This window comes from Trichechus manatus, unplaced genomic scaffold, assembly GCF_000243295.1.
Source record: "Trichechus manatus latirostris isolate Lorelei unplaced genomic scaffold, TriManLat1.0 scaffold00153, whole genome shotgun sequence".
Taxonomy (NCBI): domain Eukaryota; kingdom Metazoa; phylum Chordata; class Mammalia; order Sirenia; family Trichechidae; genus Trichechus; species Trichechus manatus.
This window is the reverse complement of record NW_004444089.1, coordinates 970,647-989,527: the sequence shown is the minus strand read 5'-3', so window position 1 is coordinate 989,527 and position 18,881 is coordinate 970,647. Positions and strand designations below refer to the sequence as shown.

Below are 18,881 nucleotides of genomic sequence, written 5' to 3'. Positions count from 1 at the left end.
CTACATCTTATTTTTCAAGCCCCCTGCACGTCCCCCGCCCTGGGAAAAAATCACTCTCAGAGACAGCTTCTGACATCTGCAAGACACAAAGGTAGGAAGTGGAGTGTTCAGGGGAGCCTCGTGTACCTCGTTTCCTGGAAATACATCCTTCAACCTCGTCAATGAACGGAACACAGAGAACAGAAAGGTGCTGAGAATATAGGATTTCCTGCTCTCGCTGTGAACTAATTAAAACATCTTCAAGGGGTGCAAATTGCATTACCAAAAATATACAGAAGTAAAACTCAATTCTAGTGTTTTTAATAAAAATGAAAGAAATCTAGGCATAAAAATATCTGCAGTTGTTCTGGCTTGAGACAGCGAGATTAGTCAGACGCATCATCTAAGACTAAACACAGAGCTATGATCTTTAGATTTAGAGCAGCTTCATAACAGAATGATCAACTGATCTTGAAAATATACTTCTGCCCTGCGTACAGATAAGAAAATCTTACTCATGTAGCCCATAAAAAAGTTCCTTAGATTATACGTGTTTAAATGCTTTTTACAAGACAAACTGAAGGACAGGTGGCGGCACCTTCCAGTAACTGAAACAGAGAAAGGAAACGTGAGCTGCCCCAGTTTTTCTTCAGCCCTGCTCGTTATTTCCAGTGATTACTTTCATATACAGGTATCCTCTGCTTTCCAAAGGTCACTTTATGCCACTTTCCTTTTGCAAAAGACCTACATTAGTACCTGTTTTCGCTAACAACAAGAAATCCGAGGAGGATTTTCGCGTTCATGATAAAAGGGCAGAAAGTGGAAATAGCATTGTCTGTCTTGCAGCAAGCTGTCAAAGAGGCAGTGTGCACCCTGAGCAGCGAGTGGCGTCACCAAGCTTCTTCCTGGGAACTACACTCAGCATCTCCGCATCAAGCCGCCATAGCTCCGAACTGTGTCTGTGAGCACCTGTGCTTTATCTCCATTTACCTTGTGCATCTGTTGGTAAGAAGGGGCCTAAGGAGTCAGAAAAGCCTAAGAGAGCTCGTAAGGGTTTCACGTGTTACTTGGTACGATGCGGTAGTTTATTTTTTGGGTCTGGGAACACTCAAAAAACTTTCCCATATAAATTAACGGTAACTGCTTCTTCACTTCACGCCATCTCAGCTTATGAAAGACTTCACAGGAATGCCCTATTTTCGGGTAGGTGGGGAAATCTGTACTTCAAAATGGTATTTAAGCCAGAAATCAGTCATTTTTAAGGATGCAATTCAGCCTTAAAAATGTGCCATATATTCTGAAAGTCAAGTGTCTTGAATTCTGACCTTTGTTAAACTATTATCTGTTACAGCACTTTCTAGTAATGCCCAGTCTTTCATGGAATATTTTCAATTCTTTTTAAGAAGGGTGGTAGGATGACATACTGGGAAGAAAAGAAATGGTGTTAACATCCAGTCTAACTGACTATGTAACCTCAGACAACTCACTCAATCCTCACTTTCCATTATTGCACTATAATAGGAATACTAATAGCAATTAAAATAACACAGCTTTGAAGCGCTACACTTCATATACAGGTAAGGGAACATCATCATCATCGAGTTGGTTCCAACTCACAGCAATTCCGTGTACAACAGAACACAACGCTGTCTGGTCCTATGCCATCCTCACAATCGTTGTTATGCTTGAACTCATTGTTGCAGCCAGTGTCAGTACATCTTGTGGAGGGTCTTCCTCTCTTTCGCTGACCCTCTACTTTACCAAGCATGATGTCCTTCTCCAGAGACTGGTCCCTCCTGATAATATGTCCAAAGTACAGGAGATGAAGTTGTGCCATCTTTGCTTCTAATGAGTACGCTGGCTGCACTTCTTCCAAGACAGATTTGTTCATTCTTCTGGCAGTCCACGGTATATTCAATATTCTCTGCCAACACCATAATTCAAAGGTGTCAATTCTTCTTTGGTCTTCCTCATTCACTGTCCAGCTTTTGCATGCATATGAGGCAACTGAAAACACCATGGCTTGGGTGAGGCACACCTTAGTCCTCCAAGTGACACCTTTGCTTTTTAACACTTTAAAGTGATCTTTTGCAGCAGATGTTACCAGTGCAATGTGTCGTTTGATTTCCTGACTGCTGCTTCCGTGGGTGTTGATTGCGGATCCAAGTAAAATGAAATCCTTGACAACTACAATCTTTTTTCCATTTATCATGATGTTGCTTATTGGTCCAGTTGTGAGGATTTTTGTTTTATGTTGAGGTGTGATCCATACTGAAGGCTGTGGTCTTTGATTTTCGTCAGTAAGTGCTTCAAGTCTTCTTCGCTTTCAGCAAGCAAGGCTGCGTCATCTGCATGTTGCAGGTTGTCAATGAGCCTTCCTCCAATCCTGATGACCCGTTCTTCATGTAGTCCAGTTTCTCAGATTATTTGCTTAGCATACAGATTAAGTATGGTGAAAGGATACGACCCTGATACTCACCTTTCCTAACTTTAAACCATGCAGTATCCTCTTGTCCTGTTTGAATGACTGCCTCACGAGCACAGTTAAGTTTTCTGGAATTCCCATTCTTTGCAATGTTATCCATAGTTTGTTATGATCCACACAGTCAAATGCCTTTGCATAGTCACTAAAACACAGGTAAACATCTTTCTGATATTCTCTGCCTTTTAGCCATGATCCATCTGACATCAGCAATGACACCCGTTGTTCCACATCCTCTTTTGAATCCAGCTGGAATTACCGGCACTTGCCTGTCAATGTACTGCTGTAACTTCTTTTGAATGATCCTCAGCAGAATTTTACTTGCGTATGATACTAATGACACTGTTTGAGAATTTCTGCATTGTTAGGATTACCTTTCTTGGGAATGAGTACAAAAATGGATCTCTTCCAGTCAGCTGACTAGGTAGCTGTCTTCCAAATTCCTTAGCATAGATAAGTGAGCACTTTCAGCGCTGCATCTGTTTGCTGAAACATCTCAGTTGGTATTCGGTCAATTCCTGGAGCCTCGTTTTCCGCCAATGCCATCAGTGTAGCCTGGACTTCTTCCTTCAGTACCATCAGTTCTTGATCAGATGCTTCCTCCTGAAACGGTTGAACATCGACCAATTCTTTTTGGTACAGTGACTCTGTGTATTCCTTCCATCTTCTTTTGATGCTTCCTGCATTGTTTAGTATTTTCCCTGTAGAATCCTTACTCTACCATTACTATACAGAAGATACGGTAAACTTTAATTAAAATTTTAGTTTAATTTTCCATAGGCATTTGTATTCATGGAGGTCTTCTAAGTCTAAATAAGTACAAATAGTGATTTCAATGTTACAATGTACTAATCTTGCCACCACTATACCCTCTCCATCCTAAAGTTAAAGTGCATTATATTGGGAAAATATGGTGTTTTGCAGGGAATTTTGTTGAAACAGCTATTCTAAGCGAGGCCTATGCATATAAAGGCACTTATCACAATAAAGCTTCTTTATACTTATTTTAGAAGATACTAGAACTAAAAAATCTTGAAGACAATTTAGACTAAGACGGGATAGAAAAGATAACTATTTTATTTGCTGTACTTTATGTCAGAGGTTTTCTCTGAAGATAAACATCCTTGTTTGTTGTCCTGGGTATCTTTCGTTTCTTGATTACAAAATAGTTTTATTTATTACCTATTTACTATTAAAGTGTCTTTATTCATTTTCATTAAATGTATATGAATTTTACTAATTACACATGAATAAGAAAATAAAATACTATTTAAAGCATAGATACAGAAATGTATACAAAAGAAAGCTTAGGTGACCTCATATCTCAAACGTAAAAGTTTAACTTAGGTTTAGAGAACACACCAGTGAAGAGGGATGGGCCTCGTAACCCCAAAACTCTCATTCCCACCCTGTGTTTGCTCTACCATCTCGAGACCTCCACAAAGTATTTGGTTTATGGAGTTACCTGTCAAAATCATCATCTTCTAGCTCATCAGCATTTGCCCAGTCCTCATCCTCCTCCAGATCAACCATCATTGCTAACATCTGAGGAACTAAATTAAACGATTATTTCAGTAGTTATTATTTTGTCAACGTCACCATTTACAAACAAGAATTTTGAAGTCAGAAGTGAAAAATGAAGGATTTACTTTGCCTCCAAGAGAGACAAAAAAAATCATGCGCGTATGCCCTCACCACCTGGTTTTTAAAATTTTAACCTTTTGCCATATTTACTTTATATCCTGTTTTAAGAAGTAACATTCAGGATAAAAGTCGAAACGTCCTATGAGCTTCCTGAACCCTACTGCGGTCCCTCCCTGTCACCAGAGGTAAGCACCATCATGAAATCAATGTTTACTATTCCCAAGTTGTTTTTATAACTACAGAATGTATCTATATACAAAGTGTACTACTATTTCAAGATTTCATTTTTTTTATATATAAATGGCATACTGTGTGTATCCTTCGGCCGTGCACTTTTTCTCAATACATGTGAATTTCGTTTTTTAATTACTTTACAGCAATCCACTGTATTAGTCATCCATTGTCCTGCTGATGGACATTTTGATTGTTTCCCGTTATCTTTCTAATGCAAAATCTGCTTTGATGAGCATTCTTATACTTGTCTCCTCCTTCACAAGCGAGAGTTTTGGGTACGAAATTCTTATTAAGAGTATCTTCGACAGCACTAAAAATCATCAAATTGCTCTCCAAAATGGGTGTGCAAACTTACAACGCCACTGAAAGCCTAAGAGGAAGCTTGTCTTATTCCACAACCATGTGTTATGTGGCCTGGAACAGAGCATTAGAGTCCTCTCAGCGTTACACCCTTCGCCAACACTTGATACTGTCAAACTCTCTGTCAATTTCCATTCCACAACTACACTTGGGTTTATTAAGATTTTCTAGATTCCAAAACTTTGTTGATTGTGCAATGCAACTAATTTCTCCCAGTTTGTGGCTTATCTTTTAATTTCACTTATGGTGTATGTGCTTTGTCAAAAATTTTGTTTTCGAATTCGCATATTTTGCAATGTTTGTGACTATAGTTTGTGATTCAGAATCTTAGAAAAAAGATTTCTAATACCCGGCTTTACTTGTAAAATGTATCTGTAATATTTAGGTTTTTAGTCAACCCAAAATTGTTTTTTACAGAATATTTTTGGGATATATATTTTTTCCACAGAAATAACCAGTTGTTCCACAACTTTTGATGAACTATTTATCTTTGCTTCCATGTCAGCAGATCTGCTCCTGGACTCTCCTCTCCTCCATCTGTCTACAGCTGCACTGTCAACAAATTCTAAATCTTCACAGCTGACAGGGCAAGGGCCCCATCTTGTTTTTCTAAATTGTCTCGGCTACTCTAGGTTCTTTGTTCTTCCACATGAATCTCATGATCAATCCTATTGGAATGTTGACTGAAATTATGTTGAATTTATGTATTAATTTGAGGAGAACTGATATTTAAGTCTTCTATCAGGTCTTTCCATATTATCCAATCTTCTCCATAAAGGTCTTATGTATCTTTTGATTTATTCCTAGGTACTACAAGTCATCCCTGCTATGACAGTTTTTTTCATCAAAAATTTTCCAAATGACTATTATTGGTCTATAGGAACACTGTTATTTTTCCGTTACCCTCATATCCAGCAACCTTGCTGATTAAACCCTTTAATCAGCCTAACAGTTTACCTGTTTATTCTTTTGTATTTTCAGAGATAATTATACAACCTACAAACAAGCAACTTCTTCTGTTTCCAATTTGTATACTTAATCTCTTACTGGGCTGTCTAGGACCATGGGTACAACAGAAGCAGTGACAGTGAGGCTACCTTCTCTTCCTGACTTGAATGGGACTGATTTTAAAATTTCAACCACTACCTCAGTGTGAGATAAATAAACGGTAGACAGCACTACAAAATAAATTTGGTGATGTATTTACTTTCTAAATGAACATAACCAACTGTTCAAACACCCATTTGTATGTGAAGAAATGACTGGGCCAGAAAACATCAGGTTAGTAGTTGCCCATCCCCTATTCCAGCACAATGGAACTTTAAAGTTACTATTTCCATAGCATGATAGATTCAAGTTTCTCCTGCAGAGAGGGTCTAAAAACAAAGCAACACAAGGTAGTGAAAAGAGCCCTGTGATCAGTGTTAGATCTGTGTTCCAATCCTACCTCCACTGTAAAGTAGCACAGTTATGTTACCTTGATTTTCAGTTGGCCAATCTATATGAGTTTTAGACTAGATGTGCACATATCATCTGAAAATTTTTAACTCTATTAACTCAATGTCTAACATATACAACAGAATATATCACCATCCACTACAGACATCTTCCTTGTAACACCAAGTTTCAGGGTGCCTGCAAACTCTTAAAGGCAGAACCACAACTTTGGGTACATGCATGTAAATATATGTGGGTATTCACTTCCCCACAGTCATCAGATTCTGGAAGTGCATTCACCATATCCTCAACACATCTGTGAATTACATAATCCTCAGACCATTTATCAAATGAGTTTGCCACTTTAACACATGAAACTATTTTAAAGAACTTTTACTTACTAGTCTGTGCAACAATATTGGTATGTTTTCTTAACATAGCGGCTGCTGTCTCAGATAGGGTCACGATCACTTCAAGGGCAAGCTGACGCTGCATATTATTGAGGTTAGTGTCTGCACATAACTACAAAAAAAATATTTATACACATTTAGTAGTTAATATCAATAACTAAAAATAATAAACAGAAAATGTATTGGAAGTAGTTAATGTACCTTTAGACTTAGTTGTAAAGTAGCTTCTAAATGAGGCCGCAAATACTTGGGAACAGTATCTGCGATCTCAACAAGGGACTTCAGGACTGAATCGTCATTCTGGTAGCATGAGTCATTTACAGCCTATAAAAGAGGAAAAAAAGCTTGCGTGTAACTTTCTCTCAAGGTGCTCAGAGTCACACTACGATGCCTCATCAGGCAAAACATGTTTAAGAGTTTTAAGAGTTAACAGTATTTTTAGTTGAGTAACAACTCAGCAATCTATAAACATGCAAATGTTCTATCCATAAGCACATGGACACCTTCAACTAATGTCAACAAGAAACATAGAAAATAAAGATTTAAATCTAAATCAAAATTAAAACCAGTGAAACTACAACCACAACAAAACTCAGGGAATTCTTTTTTGTAACTACAAGGAAGCCCTCTCCTTTGTCTTTTCTACACCCATACCCTCGTCCTTCCTTCCTACACATAGTAACTCTTAGATCCTAAGATCTTTTGAACTTTTGAACTGCCTCAGAAAAATTTTGTGTATGATATTAATGATACTGTTTGATAATTTCTGCTGGGATCCCCTTTCTTAGGAATGGGCACAAATACGGATTTCTTCCAGTTGTTGGCCAGGTAGTTGTCTTCCAAATCCCTTGGCATAGATGAATGAGTGCTTCCTACACATAGTAACTCTTAGATCCTAAGATGGATTTACTGTGTTCAATATTACCAATTTCTGTTTGACATCAAGGTTGGCCATCGTGGTATGTAAGCGTGCATTTACGTATCTACTGCTGCTTGTTTCAGAGTGACAACTGCTAGAAATTCTGGCTAACACTTAAACTTAACTCTAGATACAGAGGAAGAAACACTTCTGCTATTAAAATTAAACCATGAGTTACTCAAGATTTCAGATCAGAAACTACTAAAACAACAGCATGGAACAGACGTTTTGTCACTGACCTAAATTATCCTTTCAAATTGATAGCATGGTGAGAAAAGTTTCTACTAAATCCAAATTAATATTTTTTTTTATCACTTGGAAACTTTCCATTTTAGCTCCTCTAAATCCTCTCTAACCCAGTGGTTCTCAACACGGGTGCTGCCTCTCCCAGGAGGTGTTTCTTGGGAGTCACGGTGATTGAACGTTAGCGAAGACCAGGGAGTCCAGATGTCCTGTATCTGTGATCTACAAATCCTCACAATGAGGAACTGTCTTGCATCTCACATGATCAGAAATGTCAGACACTCATAAAATAGAAAAACCTATTTATAATGATCTGAATGTGGAACTTAACTCACAAACTATTTGCTGCCTGGTTTTAATGTATGACTTTTCCCCCAAGAATGTAACTACTGTATAAATCAAGGACCAACATATACTTTGTTTTGTCCAGAATTTTACCATTTCAGGAAATCACATGGCCAACAGCACTGATAACCGTGTTTGACTTGCCAATGACACATCTGTTACCAGTCCACATTTTTAGCTACTGCATTTTTGCAGATCCTTTAAACCACTGCATCCACTGTATCTTTCAGGTAGTCATGCCTAAGCATTCATATGGAACTACACATCACTTTTTATTTCTTCTTTGTGCTCAGTTACCACCATAAATTGGTATTTTAAAAACCCGTGCCTGTGTTGTTGTTAGGTGCTGTCGAGTTGGTTCCAACTCACAGCGACATCATATACAACAGAACAAAACACTGCCTGGTCCTGTGCCACTCGCACAATCACTGTTATGTGAGCCCATTGTTGCAGCCACGGTGTCAGTCCATCTCCTCGAAGTTCTTCCTCTTTTTTCACTGACCCTCTACTTCACCAAGCGTGATGCCCTTCTCCAGGGACTGGTCCCTCCTGATAACATGTCCGAAGTACGTGAGATGAAGTCTTGCCATCCTTGCTTCTAAGGAGCATTCTGGTTGTACTTTTTCCAAGACACATTTGTTCCTTCTTCTGGCAGTTCAAAGTTATATTCAATATTCTTCACTAACACCATAATTCAAAGACGTCAATTCTTCCTCAGTTGTCCTTATTCACTGTCCAACCTTCATGTGCATACGAAGTGACTGAAGATATCACGGCTTGGGTCAGGCGCACCTTGGTCCTTTGAGTGACATCTTTGCCTTTTTAACACTTTAAAGAAGTCTTTTGCAGCAGATGTGCCCAATGCAATACGTTTGATTTCTTAACTGCTGCTTCTATGGTCATTGATTGTGGATCCAAGTAAAATGAAATCCTTGACGACTTCAATATTTTTTCTGTTTATCATGATGTTGCTTATTGGTCCAGTTGTGTAGATTTTTGCTTTATATTAAAGTTTAATCCATACTGAAGGCTGTAGCCTTTGATCTTCCTCAATAAGTGCCTCAAGTCCTCTTCAATTCCAGCAAGCAAGGCTGTGTCATCTGCATATCTCAGAATGTTAACGAGTCTTCCTCCAATCCTGATGCTGCATTCTTCTTCGTATAGTTCAGTTTCTCGGATTACTTGCTCAGCATACAGACTGAACAAGTATGGTGAAAGGACACAATCCTCATGCACAACTTTCCTGATTTCAAACCACTCCGTATTCTCTTGTTCTGTCAAATGACTGCCTCTTGCTCTAGGTACAGGTTCCGTATGAGCACAATTAAGTGTTCTGCAATTCCCATTCTTTGCAATGTTATCCATAATGTGTCATGATCCACACAGTTGAATGCCTTTCCATAGTTCATAAAACACAGATAAACATCTTTCTGGCATCATCTGCCATCGGCAGTGATATCCCTCGTTCAACATCCTCTTCTGAATTCGGTTTGACTTTTTGGCAGCTCCTTGCTGATGTACTGCTGCAACTGCTTTTGAACTGCCTCAGAAAAATTTTGTGTATGATATTAATGATACTGTTTGATAATTTCTGCTGGGATCCCCTTTCTTAGGAATGGGCACAAATACGGATTTCTTCCAGTTGTTGGCCAGGTAGTTGTCTTCCAAATCCCTTGGCATAGATGAATGAGTGCTTTTAGCATTGCATGCATTTGCTGAAATATCTCAATTAGTATTCTGTCAATCCCTGGAGCCTTGTTTTTGCCAATGCCTTCAGTGCAGCTTGGGCTTCTTCCTTCAATACCATGGGTTCTTGATGAGATTCTACCTTCTGAAATGGCTGGATGTTGACCCATTCTTTTTGGTACAGTGACTGTAAATTCCTTCTATCTTCTTTTGATGCTTTCTGCTTCGTTCAATATTTTCCCCATAGAATCCCTCAATATTGCAACTTGAGGCTTGAATTTTTTCTTCAGTTCTTTCAGCTCGTGAAATACCAAGTGTGTTCTTCCCTTTTGGTTTTCTAACTCCAGGTCTTTGCATATTTTAATATTTTACTTTTGTCTTCTCAAGCTGCTCTTTGAAATCTTCTGTTCAGCTCTTTTACTAATGACCAAAGACCAGAGGATTTGTGGGATGACATCAAAGACGTGATACATGAAGAAAGCGAATTGTTATTAAAAAGACAGGAAAGAAGGAAAAGACCAAAATGGATTAGAAGCTACTCTGAAACTTGCTCGTCAACTGTGCATGTAGATGAATTATATTACCTCTGAATTCCATTCTAGGACAGTATATGGGAAGTTATAAGACAGGCACGAGTCACTTAACATCCATGAACTGTTCTGTGAGATAGGACTTTATGTGATTTGTAGTTTGTATTAGTTGGGTCCGTGGTGTGCAGAAGCTAATGGGAGCCCAGGCCAGGGGGCTGCCGTGTGCAGACGCCTCAGGTGAGCGCTTGGCTGGGTCCTGCACAGCCCTGAAGCCCTGTGATGGCCACAGTGGGGTAGCATGGGAGTGGTCTCGGTGACCCAGCGCTCCTACCCTAGCTGGGTCCTGCAGTGCCTGCTGACCTGGATGCTTGGGAGCGGGATTGGGTGCCCACTCCTCTCAGCAGCAGGGACACCCGTTATCTGGGGTGGGGGGCACTGAGACAGGCCTGATGCCTAGTCGAGCTGTGGACAGCCCTGCAGGGTGCAACGCTGGACTACGAACGTACATGTGGACAGACGGTGCCGGAACAGACATTATGTGTTGCATGACTGTACTTGTTTTAACAAGGGGCTTTTGAGCCTGACATGATTTGAGAATCCGTGTTCTAACTTATCCAATATTATCTTGCTTTCTGATTAAGGTAGGAAGTAGCCTTAAAATAATACCCTATTCTGGGGATCTAGTGGTGCAGTGGTTAAGAGCTCGGCTGGTAACCAAAAGGTCAGCTGTTTGAATCCACCAGTTCTACTCTGTCCCATAGGGTTTACCATAAACTGCTTTTTTACAATACAAACTCTTACCAGCTCCGTGGTAAAGAGGAAGGGCTCTGGTCTGATCTGGGTTTGAATGCAATGCTACCACCTACCGTCACTGTGATCTTGGGCAAGTTCCTTAGCCTCTTCTCCTTAGTTCTCCTTACGTAAAATGGGCATTAAAGCTCATAGGTTATTTGGCTGATTTAAGGGAAATAAAACTACGTGATTAAATATTCAATAAGACCCATGTAAGCATATATAATTGCTTATATTGTCTGCTTTATAGAAAATTTCTAAAACTCTAAACATTTTAAGAGATGAAGAGTCTTTTCAAAAGCAATAAATGTAAGCTTAATGGGGACAAAGATTTGTGTTTGTGCATCTTTAGAGCCTACATAGTGTTAGCAGATAGAAGGCAATGTTTACTGAAGTAATGAGTGAGTGTGCCACAGAACTCTGACATGTATTTGAACACATGAAAACTAATAAGGATATAATTAACATCTAATACAGTATTTTTACGCACATAACACTCACCTCCTGCATCTGCTTGCAGGCTGCGTCCTCCCCCTTGAGGTCTTTTGCTAAGTGCACTATGCTGATTTTTTTATACAGCAACACACAGAAGAGGACTGGCATGGCTGCGTTTGTGAGGTTGCCTTGAAGGGGGAGGGTGCGGCCGGCAAACAAACGCGGAAGGCACGCGTTATTTGCATAAAATGACAGTGTTTTCTTACCTGTAAGAATCCGGGTAATAAGTCTGCAAAATGTTTGAACAGAGCGACATTATGCTCATTGGCAAGTATAAACGCAGCTGTAGCTCTAGCGGATAACGTCCTGATCTAAAATGAAGAGAACAAAGGTGATGAATACAAGAAACAGTTGTTGCTTTCAAGTTTTCTCACACAATATACAATTTTTCTTTTACCAGTAAAATTAGTAATTATATTTTAAAGTATACAACAATCTCCTCATACATGAATTTATTTCACTAGTTAGACATTACATTACGTTAAGTGTTAATGGAATTGAAATGATTTACCGATGGATGTTCCTGATCTTGCATACACTGAACTAACATCCGTTTGATGACGTCTAAATAGTGCTGCTGTTGGTTTCCAAAAATTCCAGGAAAGTTCCTAAAAAATGATCCAAAGCACTCTTTAAAAACTACATTTTATCTCAGTGACGTGTCAGCTAGAACTTCTGATTAAACGTTTGCCTGACTCAAATGTATGGACTAATTCCGAAGGCTACAACCATCTACCCAACCTCTAGCCAATCCTCTTTACAAGCTGGGTGAATGGAAACAAACACACTGGGGAGGATTAGGTTGAGCAGAGGCAACCCAGGTGCTACCCTACTCAGCTCCCCATTTCCAATGCTTTGATTTATCCTTATTACTCTGTCTCGGTTGGAAGATAACCTGGAGTGCAGAATGGGGACGTGTGCAACCCCCTGGGTTTCAGATGGTTATCTGGAGTAACCATGCTTTCTGACAATCTGCTCCTAGCCTCTGTGACCCAGGTAGTCCAAGTTCTCTTCCACTTCAAATTGGCAAACAAATTGGTTAGACTAAATGTTTTAAACTTAATCCTCTAATCTTGATTACTAATACAAACAAGACACATTTAACAATTAAAATAGAAAATGGTGTAATGTCTATGCTTATTCCCCTTTGATGCTCATGTTAAAAATAATGTATATGATCTCGCAAAGTTATCAATCCAATTATATAAACTACATTTTAAATGCTGTAGAAGTGACTATGGTAATACAAAAGGGCAAAAAATTTTCAAATGCAAGTAACTGTTTAATTCTAAACTGAGACCAACTGCTCATAAATATACAGATGTTTGCTATAATATTATATCTTTATAAAGCTTGATCACAGATGACCCAGAAAACCTAATGGGGATTAACCATCATTCTCCTCTTTCTCTACACACTTCTGTTGTTAAAGTGGGTTCCTAAAGGCTACTGTTTGGTACTTTGTCAACCTCCGAATAAAGGAGAGGAAACCATTCCAGAAATTTTTTTTCAGAATCAGAAAAGACAACGGAGAGAAATAAAATCGCACAGATCCTTTGTACACAAAAAAAAAAAATCAACGTGAAAATAAAAAGCTTCATTTCCCAACTTTACTTCCAACAAAAATACAAAAGCCTTTCTAAAGGTGTTATTTTAAGTCTAAGAAGTTAAATTAGGCTAGAATAATCAATTAAAATGTGTTTTGGGCATTCAAGACATCAAATTGAAAAAATAAAACAGTAGAACAATGCGTATACCAGAAGATGTGAAGAGCAGCTTCCCGCAGGCCCATGTTTTGTGAGCTAACTGAATCGAAAAGGAACTTCAAGCCTTCAGGCCACTGGTTGTTACCATCTTCATCTGAAAGACATTCAGGCAATAAAGTATGTTAAGTCAGTTTCAAAACATTAAAAGGGTGATTCCTTTCATTGCATAAGCCCCATTCACAATATACAATAATGGAAAATGGTACTTGCTCTATATTTTTAAAAACATTTCAATAAAATTAAGTCCTAAACAACTCTGTCTTTAGGTTACATAAACAGACATTAGGAGTGGTTACTTCTAAGGAGCAGGATTTGGAGAGAGGGCTCTTACCCTTACAAATATTTGGTGGGTTGAATCATTAGTATGTATCATTATTATTTTAAAGAGTTTTAAAAAGTGGGCAAAGATAATATTTGGAAGAATAATCTTGAATCCAGAATAATTATGGGTCTCACACCAGAGAAGACACAAGAGCAGAAGTAGTTCCAGGACCCAGAGAGGGTCCTCATACATCGCAGTTTTCAAGCGCTACAGGATGTCACCGATGTGTTTACTTTTTAGCAAGATTTTAAAATATAGACTTATGATACTTTGTAACAGGAATGAGGAGTAATCGTTAAAAAGAGACTCACTGGTGATACGGTCACAAATAACTTGAGAGTTATAGAAATTACAAATAAGTTATATACCTTTTCTTTTAAAAACCTGTTTTCAAATTTGTTCACCTAACGTGAAATGACAAGCACACTGCCTAGCTGACATTTTATACACACACACGCACACATTTCACTATAAACATGACACTCTGAGAAGGAATAAAATAGCTGCTTAAAAAAATTCTATGGAGAGAGCACTTTGAAATCTTTTGGAAATGTAATCCATTAAACATGTAAACCATTATTAATTAATTTTGAAACAGAAATGATGTCACCTTTAAAAATTCATATCTGCACACTTAAAACTTGAAACTAGAATTTTTAGGCTATTTAAAAATCTTCAAAATTAAGAATTTCAGCGGATTTTGAACTCAAAATATAAAAATTTAACACATTACTTTTTAGTGTATAAGAAATGGCTGACATCAGAAAGGATGACAACACTAGCTGAAGTGAATAAGAACTTCTGCATTAACGGTGGATAGGATTAAAAATTTAAGGTTGTAATTTACTACACACAACCAACAACAGTCTCCCATTTAGCCCTTAACTTTTTAGTCCATCAAAAATGCTAAGTGAGCTGAGCTTAGAATTACACCTCTGAATCACTGTCAAAAAAATGAAACATATTTAATTACATTAATATCTTTTAGTGTGACCAAAAAGGGTTTTTACTATCAATAAAATGCATTTTTAACTTTCCTTTTATCTCATCCTTTAAAAATATTTTTTCTATTTCCTACAATACACATGGTGTATTAGCACATGTAAATAGTTTATAAACACATCTAGAATACTGAGGGTATGTGCTAAAAATATATATCACTGACGGGTGTGTGAGCGAAAGCACCTGGCATCCACTGATCTCTACTTCCACTGGCAAGTTTTATCTATAAACGGGGGTTACGTCGTTAGTTAGCCCGTGCTTCTAAAACTTGATAGAGTAAGAGGAAAATATAATTCTCAGTTTTTAAGTAAACCACAAAATTATTTCTCCACCTGGATGTCTGAAGACCAAGAGGCAAGTATTACGATTGCCTGTCACAAACATCTGAAACTTCTGACTCTTAAGTGCTGAATCCATAATCACACTGATTTTAAACAGAATAATCGATACTTAGGTACTCATGATTCCTTTTCCAAAACTCTGAAAGATCCCAGTTTAAAAGAAAAGGAAGGCCATCCACACTTTCTTCTGTAATGTGATAATGCACTTCCATACACACCTATTAAATTCCTGGCAAGCTCTGCAGCGATGTCACAAATTTTTTTCCTCATGCTAGATTGTGTTTCCATCTGAATAATCATTAGCAGTTCACTCCTGATGGCAGTCTGAACGTCGGAAGGAAGAGTTGGATAGACTTCATCAAACGCAGAGGACAAAAGACGTCTTAGGAGAACGGCAGCCATCTGTCTAGCCTACAAATAGATTACATGGTCCATAACTTGGTGTCTTACTAGAGAAAAAGTTTCCAACCAACTAGGTTCACTCTGCCACTGATGTGTTCTATTTTTACAATTCACTTCAAAAGCAATTTGTTAGATTTAAAAACAAAAGGGTAAAATGTTCAAAATTCTTTCAAAATCACATTAGTCTACCATTGCATAGAAAGTATCACCCAATAAGACAGTTTGTTTTTTCGCTGAGGGAAATCCCTACTTTAGGTCTCAAACAGGAACTCTGATCTAAGTAATGCCATATCTGTCTTTAATTCCTATTTTTAATACTTTCTTTAGGGGCAAATCCACCTTAATATAAACGGCAAACACTGCAATGTTCTCTTCCTACTTCTCCATCTGGTTTTCAGAGCAGGAAATGAATGTCTTTCCTACCTAAACTTACGCTCCCAGCTGGGCTTACCTTACCACAGAACTGCCCTTTCATTAACCTCTTAGACAAAATGCTATCAAATCCGCTTACCTTTGTGCTTCATTCACGCAAACAAACATTACAAGTTCTCAATACCTAAAAAATGTTAACCTCACTGTGTAGATGCTAAAATTTGCATGTTCAGATCTGCAGAAAATACTTGTTTACCATTCTCTGTATCATAATCCCTTGACATTATCAAAAGAAAAGTTGAGATAAATACCATTATAAAATTTTATTATATGAAATCAGTAAACCATTGTGGACATTAAACCCAAATTTTCCTGTTCTCCTTTGTCCCAGGCTATTATCATCACAATAATGACTTTGGGACTGTGACTAACAACGAGAGAGTGAAGCTGTACAAATAAAACCTGCTAATCTTCTCGCCATTCATTCTCACTGAGAACTCTTTGAATTATTTTTGGCAGGTAGTAAAGTTTTATTTTTTTTTCAACTTATACTCTAGAAATTTATACTTTTATTCTTATAAAAGTAGTTCAAAACCTTACACAACTCTTCAACTAGCCCTTCTCATATATACACTGAAAACTATGAAGTCACAATCAAGATGCTGTGGTTTGTTCACAATTACAGTTTCTAAAATCAAGATTAAAGAAGGGTTCAATAGTTTTTAAAAAAATAAAATTCAGGAATTTCCATACTATTCTTGGCGTTCTACAGTCGTGCGCCGCGTAACGTCTGTTCGGGCAATGTCTGACCACAAATATATCCCTGGTCCCATAACGTTACAATGGAGCTCAGAAATCCCGATCGGAGAACAGGATGTAGCGGACATACCCGGACTTAGCGAACACAACAGTTTCCCGCCTGCAACACGTGTATCTCTTGGTAAAAACAACTCCTGTGAAATTTCCTCTGAAATACAACCCAAGCCTTCTCTGTTTATCCTCTCTGCCGCCATCTCAGCCCACTTGGCCATCAGCATTCTGCAGGACTATTCCAGCAGCCTCCTCCCTGGCCTCCTAGCCACCCTGCAGAGTCCCTTCACAGGGAGGCCAGAGAGCTGTTCAAAAAATCAAACTGGAACATGACACCCTCCGCCCCTCGCAACACCCGCTAAAACTTCCCATTGCCCTTGAAATAAAACCTAAGCATTTTATCCCGATCATAGGATCCTGTAATGGCACAACATCCAACTCACATAATGACCTATTTCAAAGAATGTATTGTGGCTGTTAAGCGATGCATGGCTGTATTTGTTTAGTAGCGAGTTTGCATTAATCTTCAAGAATTAAGATAGCCAACTGTTCTTAGAGATACAAGTTAGCACGTATATACAGCATGTACGTGTATGTATGTACATATGTAAAGGAGCCCTGGTGGTGAGTGGTTGAGCTCTGTGCTACCAACTGAAAGGTCAGCAGTTCGAACCCACCAGTCGCTCAGAGGGAGAAAGATGTGGCAGTCTGCTTCAGTAAAGATTACAGCCTTGGAAACCCTACAAGGCAGTTCTACTCTGTCCTACAGAACTGCTATGAGTCAGAATTTACTTGACAACGGGTTTGGTTTTTTTGAAAATATATGCATACTTGTTTGTTTGTTCTTCAAACCTGACATTCATTTTAAATTATTTAAAAAGATATGTAACAAAGGTGAAGAAACACCTTTTGTCATCTATGTTAAAAAAACGAGCACTTTTATATTGTTCTCTAAATGTTATGAGAGAACATTTAATCATCAGTCTAAACGGACTGGAAGAAGTCGGGTGAAACGCTGTACTGAAGTTTAGTGCGACTTCATTCCGAAACATCAGGTGTCAGTACAAGCATTTTACACATCTGACCATGTCAGCAAAGTCTCACTCTGACAGCTCTAAATGCAGCCTTCTGTAGGTGGGGTTTTCTCTACTTTTTCAAAAGTAAACACAGGATATTAAACTACATTCAATATTTATGGGGCATTATTTTATGGGAAGAAAAAAGAATATTCACTGCTTAACAAAGAGAAGGTAGCAATAAATTATTAAACTCTAGAGAATAGTCCTGTTTTACAATAGGAAAAACGGGGCTCAGAAAGTGTAAGTAAAATCGTATTTCTACAAATTTTAATTGTGATTCTTAAAACCCAAGCAAATTTGAATTTCGGTATAGTTAACTAGGTAACTTGTTAAAAAATGTGATTTTTAAAGGATTCCAGGCAAAGTGTCTTTGTTCTAAACATACCTTTAGCATGTACTCTTCACCACCTAGAGCTTCCATTTTTAAAAGAGCCCAAGTGTTTCTTTCTGAAACATCTGGTAGCACATTAAAACCCGGAATGACTTAAACTGCCTCATTTAGAATTGTTTCAAGGAAAAGAAAACAAATTTTTTATAGCTGCAGATATCACTTAAATAATTTTTATGCAATTATTTATAAAACCATTAACTTTTATCCACCCTGGACATGTCATCTTATACAGATAAAAGGAAATTCTCAATCTTAATACAGAGTCCTCTAAAAAGCCAGTTCTCGTTATCCACTGTAACTCCCATCTACTATCCAGCCTGTTTCGGTTTGTACAAACACAATATTCTCCAACAGTAAAGCAGTACCTCCTCAGCAGCTGTTGTATTTCTGATGGCTTGTAAGAGTAATGTGATCTTTGACTGACCTGGGATATTCTCATAGGTCTCCTACATGAAAAAAAGAAAAACATTAAGGATTAGGATGTACTGTCAGAAAATTTTATGAGTAAACCACAGTGGAAAGAAATGAGAGTGGAAAGGATTTGTGCACAAGGAGGCATTTAACCTAAGTCTAGCGTTAACAATTTCTTCTGTGACATAAACTTCAGAGAGGTAAGCAAAGAGTAAATTGAGCAGATCTTATATTAAGGAAAACTGCTCATCTTTCCAACATTTTTTAGACCAGATGAAGAAGAACTGGTTCAAATTACAACTTAGAAGACACATCTCAGGTGAAGCCAGTCAGAGAAAAGGGCGGGGGGTGAGGGGTGGGTGGGAGAAGAGTATTAAAATTCTTTATGAGACATTTTCTCTCAAGCATGGATAATACTAAACCATATTC

General features: G+C 38.1%; 1 protein-coding gene across 2 annotated transcripts in view; it reads right to left on the bottom strand.

The window, feature by feature from the left end:
- IPO5 (importin 5) overlaps positions 1 to 18,483 on the bottom strand; it is a 40,969-nt gene extending 22,486 nt beyond the window's left edge. Inside the window, exons 1-8 of one of the 2 annotated variants that reach the window (XM_004386018.2) lie at positions 18,407 to 18,483; positions 15,206 to 15,398; positions 13,314 to 13,416; positions 12,068 to 12,164; positions 11,763 to 11,867; positions 6,748 to 6,870; positions 6,538 to 6,658; positions 3,927 to 4,014 (exon numbers count right to left, since the gene is read on the bottom strand). In XM_004386018.2, coding sequence (XP_004386075.1) covers positions 3,927 to 4,014; positions 6,538 to 6,658; positions 6,748 to 6,870; positions 11,763 to 11,867; positions 12,068 to 12,164; positions 13,314 to 13,416; positions 15,206 to 15,389 — 821 coding nt within the window. In that variant the 5' untranslated portion in view covers positions 15,390 to 15,398; positions 18,407 to 18,483. Of the gene's footprint in view, positions 1 to 3,926; positions 4,015 to 6,537; positions 6,659 to 6,747; positions 6,871 to 11,762; positions 11,868 to 12,067; positions 12,165 to 13,313; positions 13,417 to 15,205; positions 15,399 to 18,406 lie in introns of those variants that run through there. The other variant, XM_023740314.1, reaches the window with a different exon arrangement.
- Positions 18,484 to 18,881: the final 398 nt, after the last annotated feature.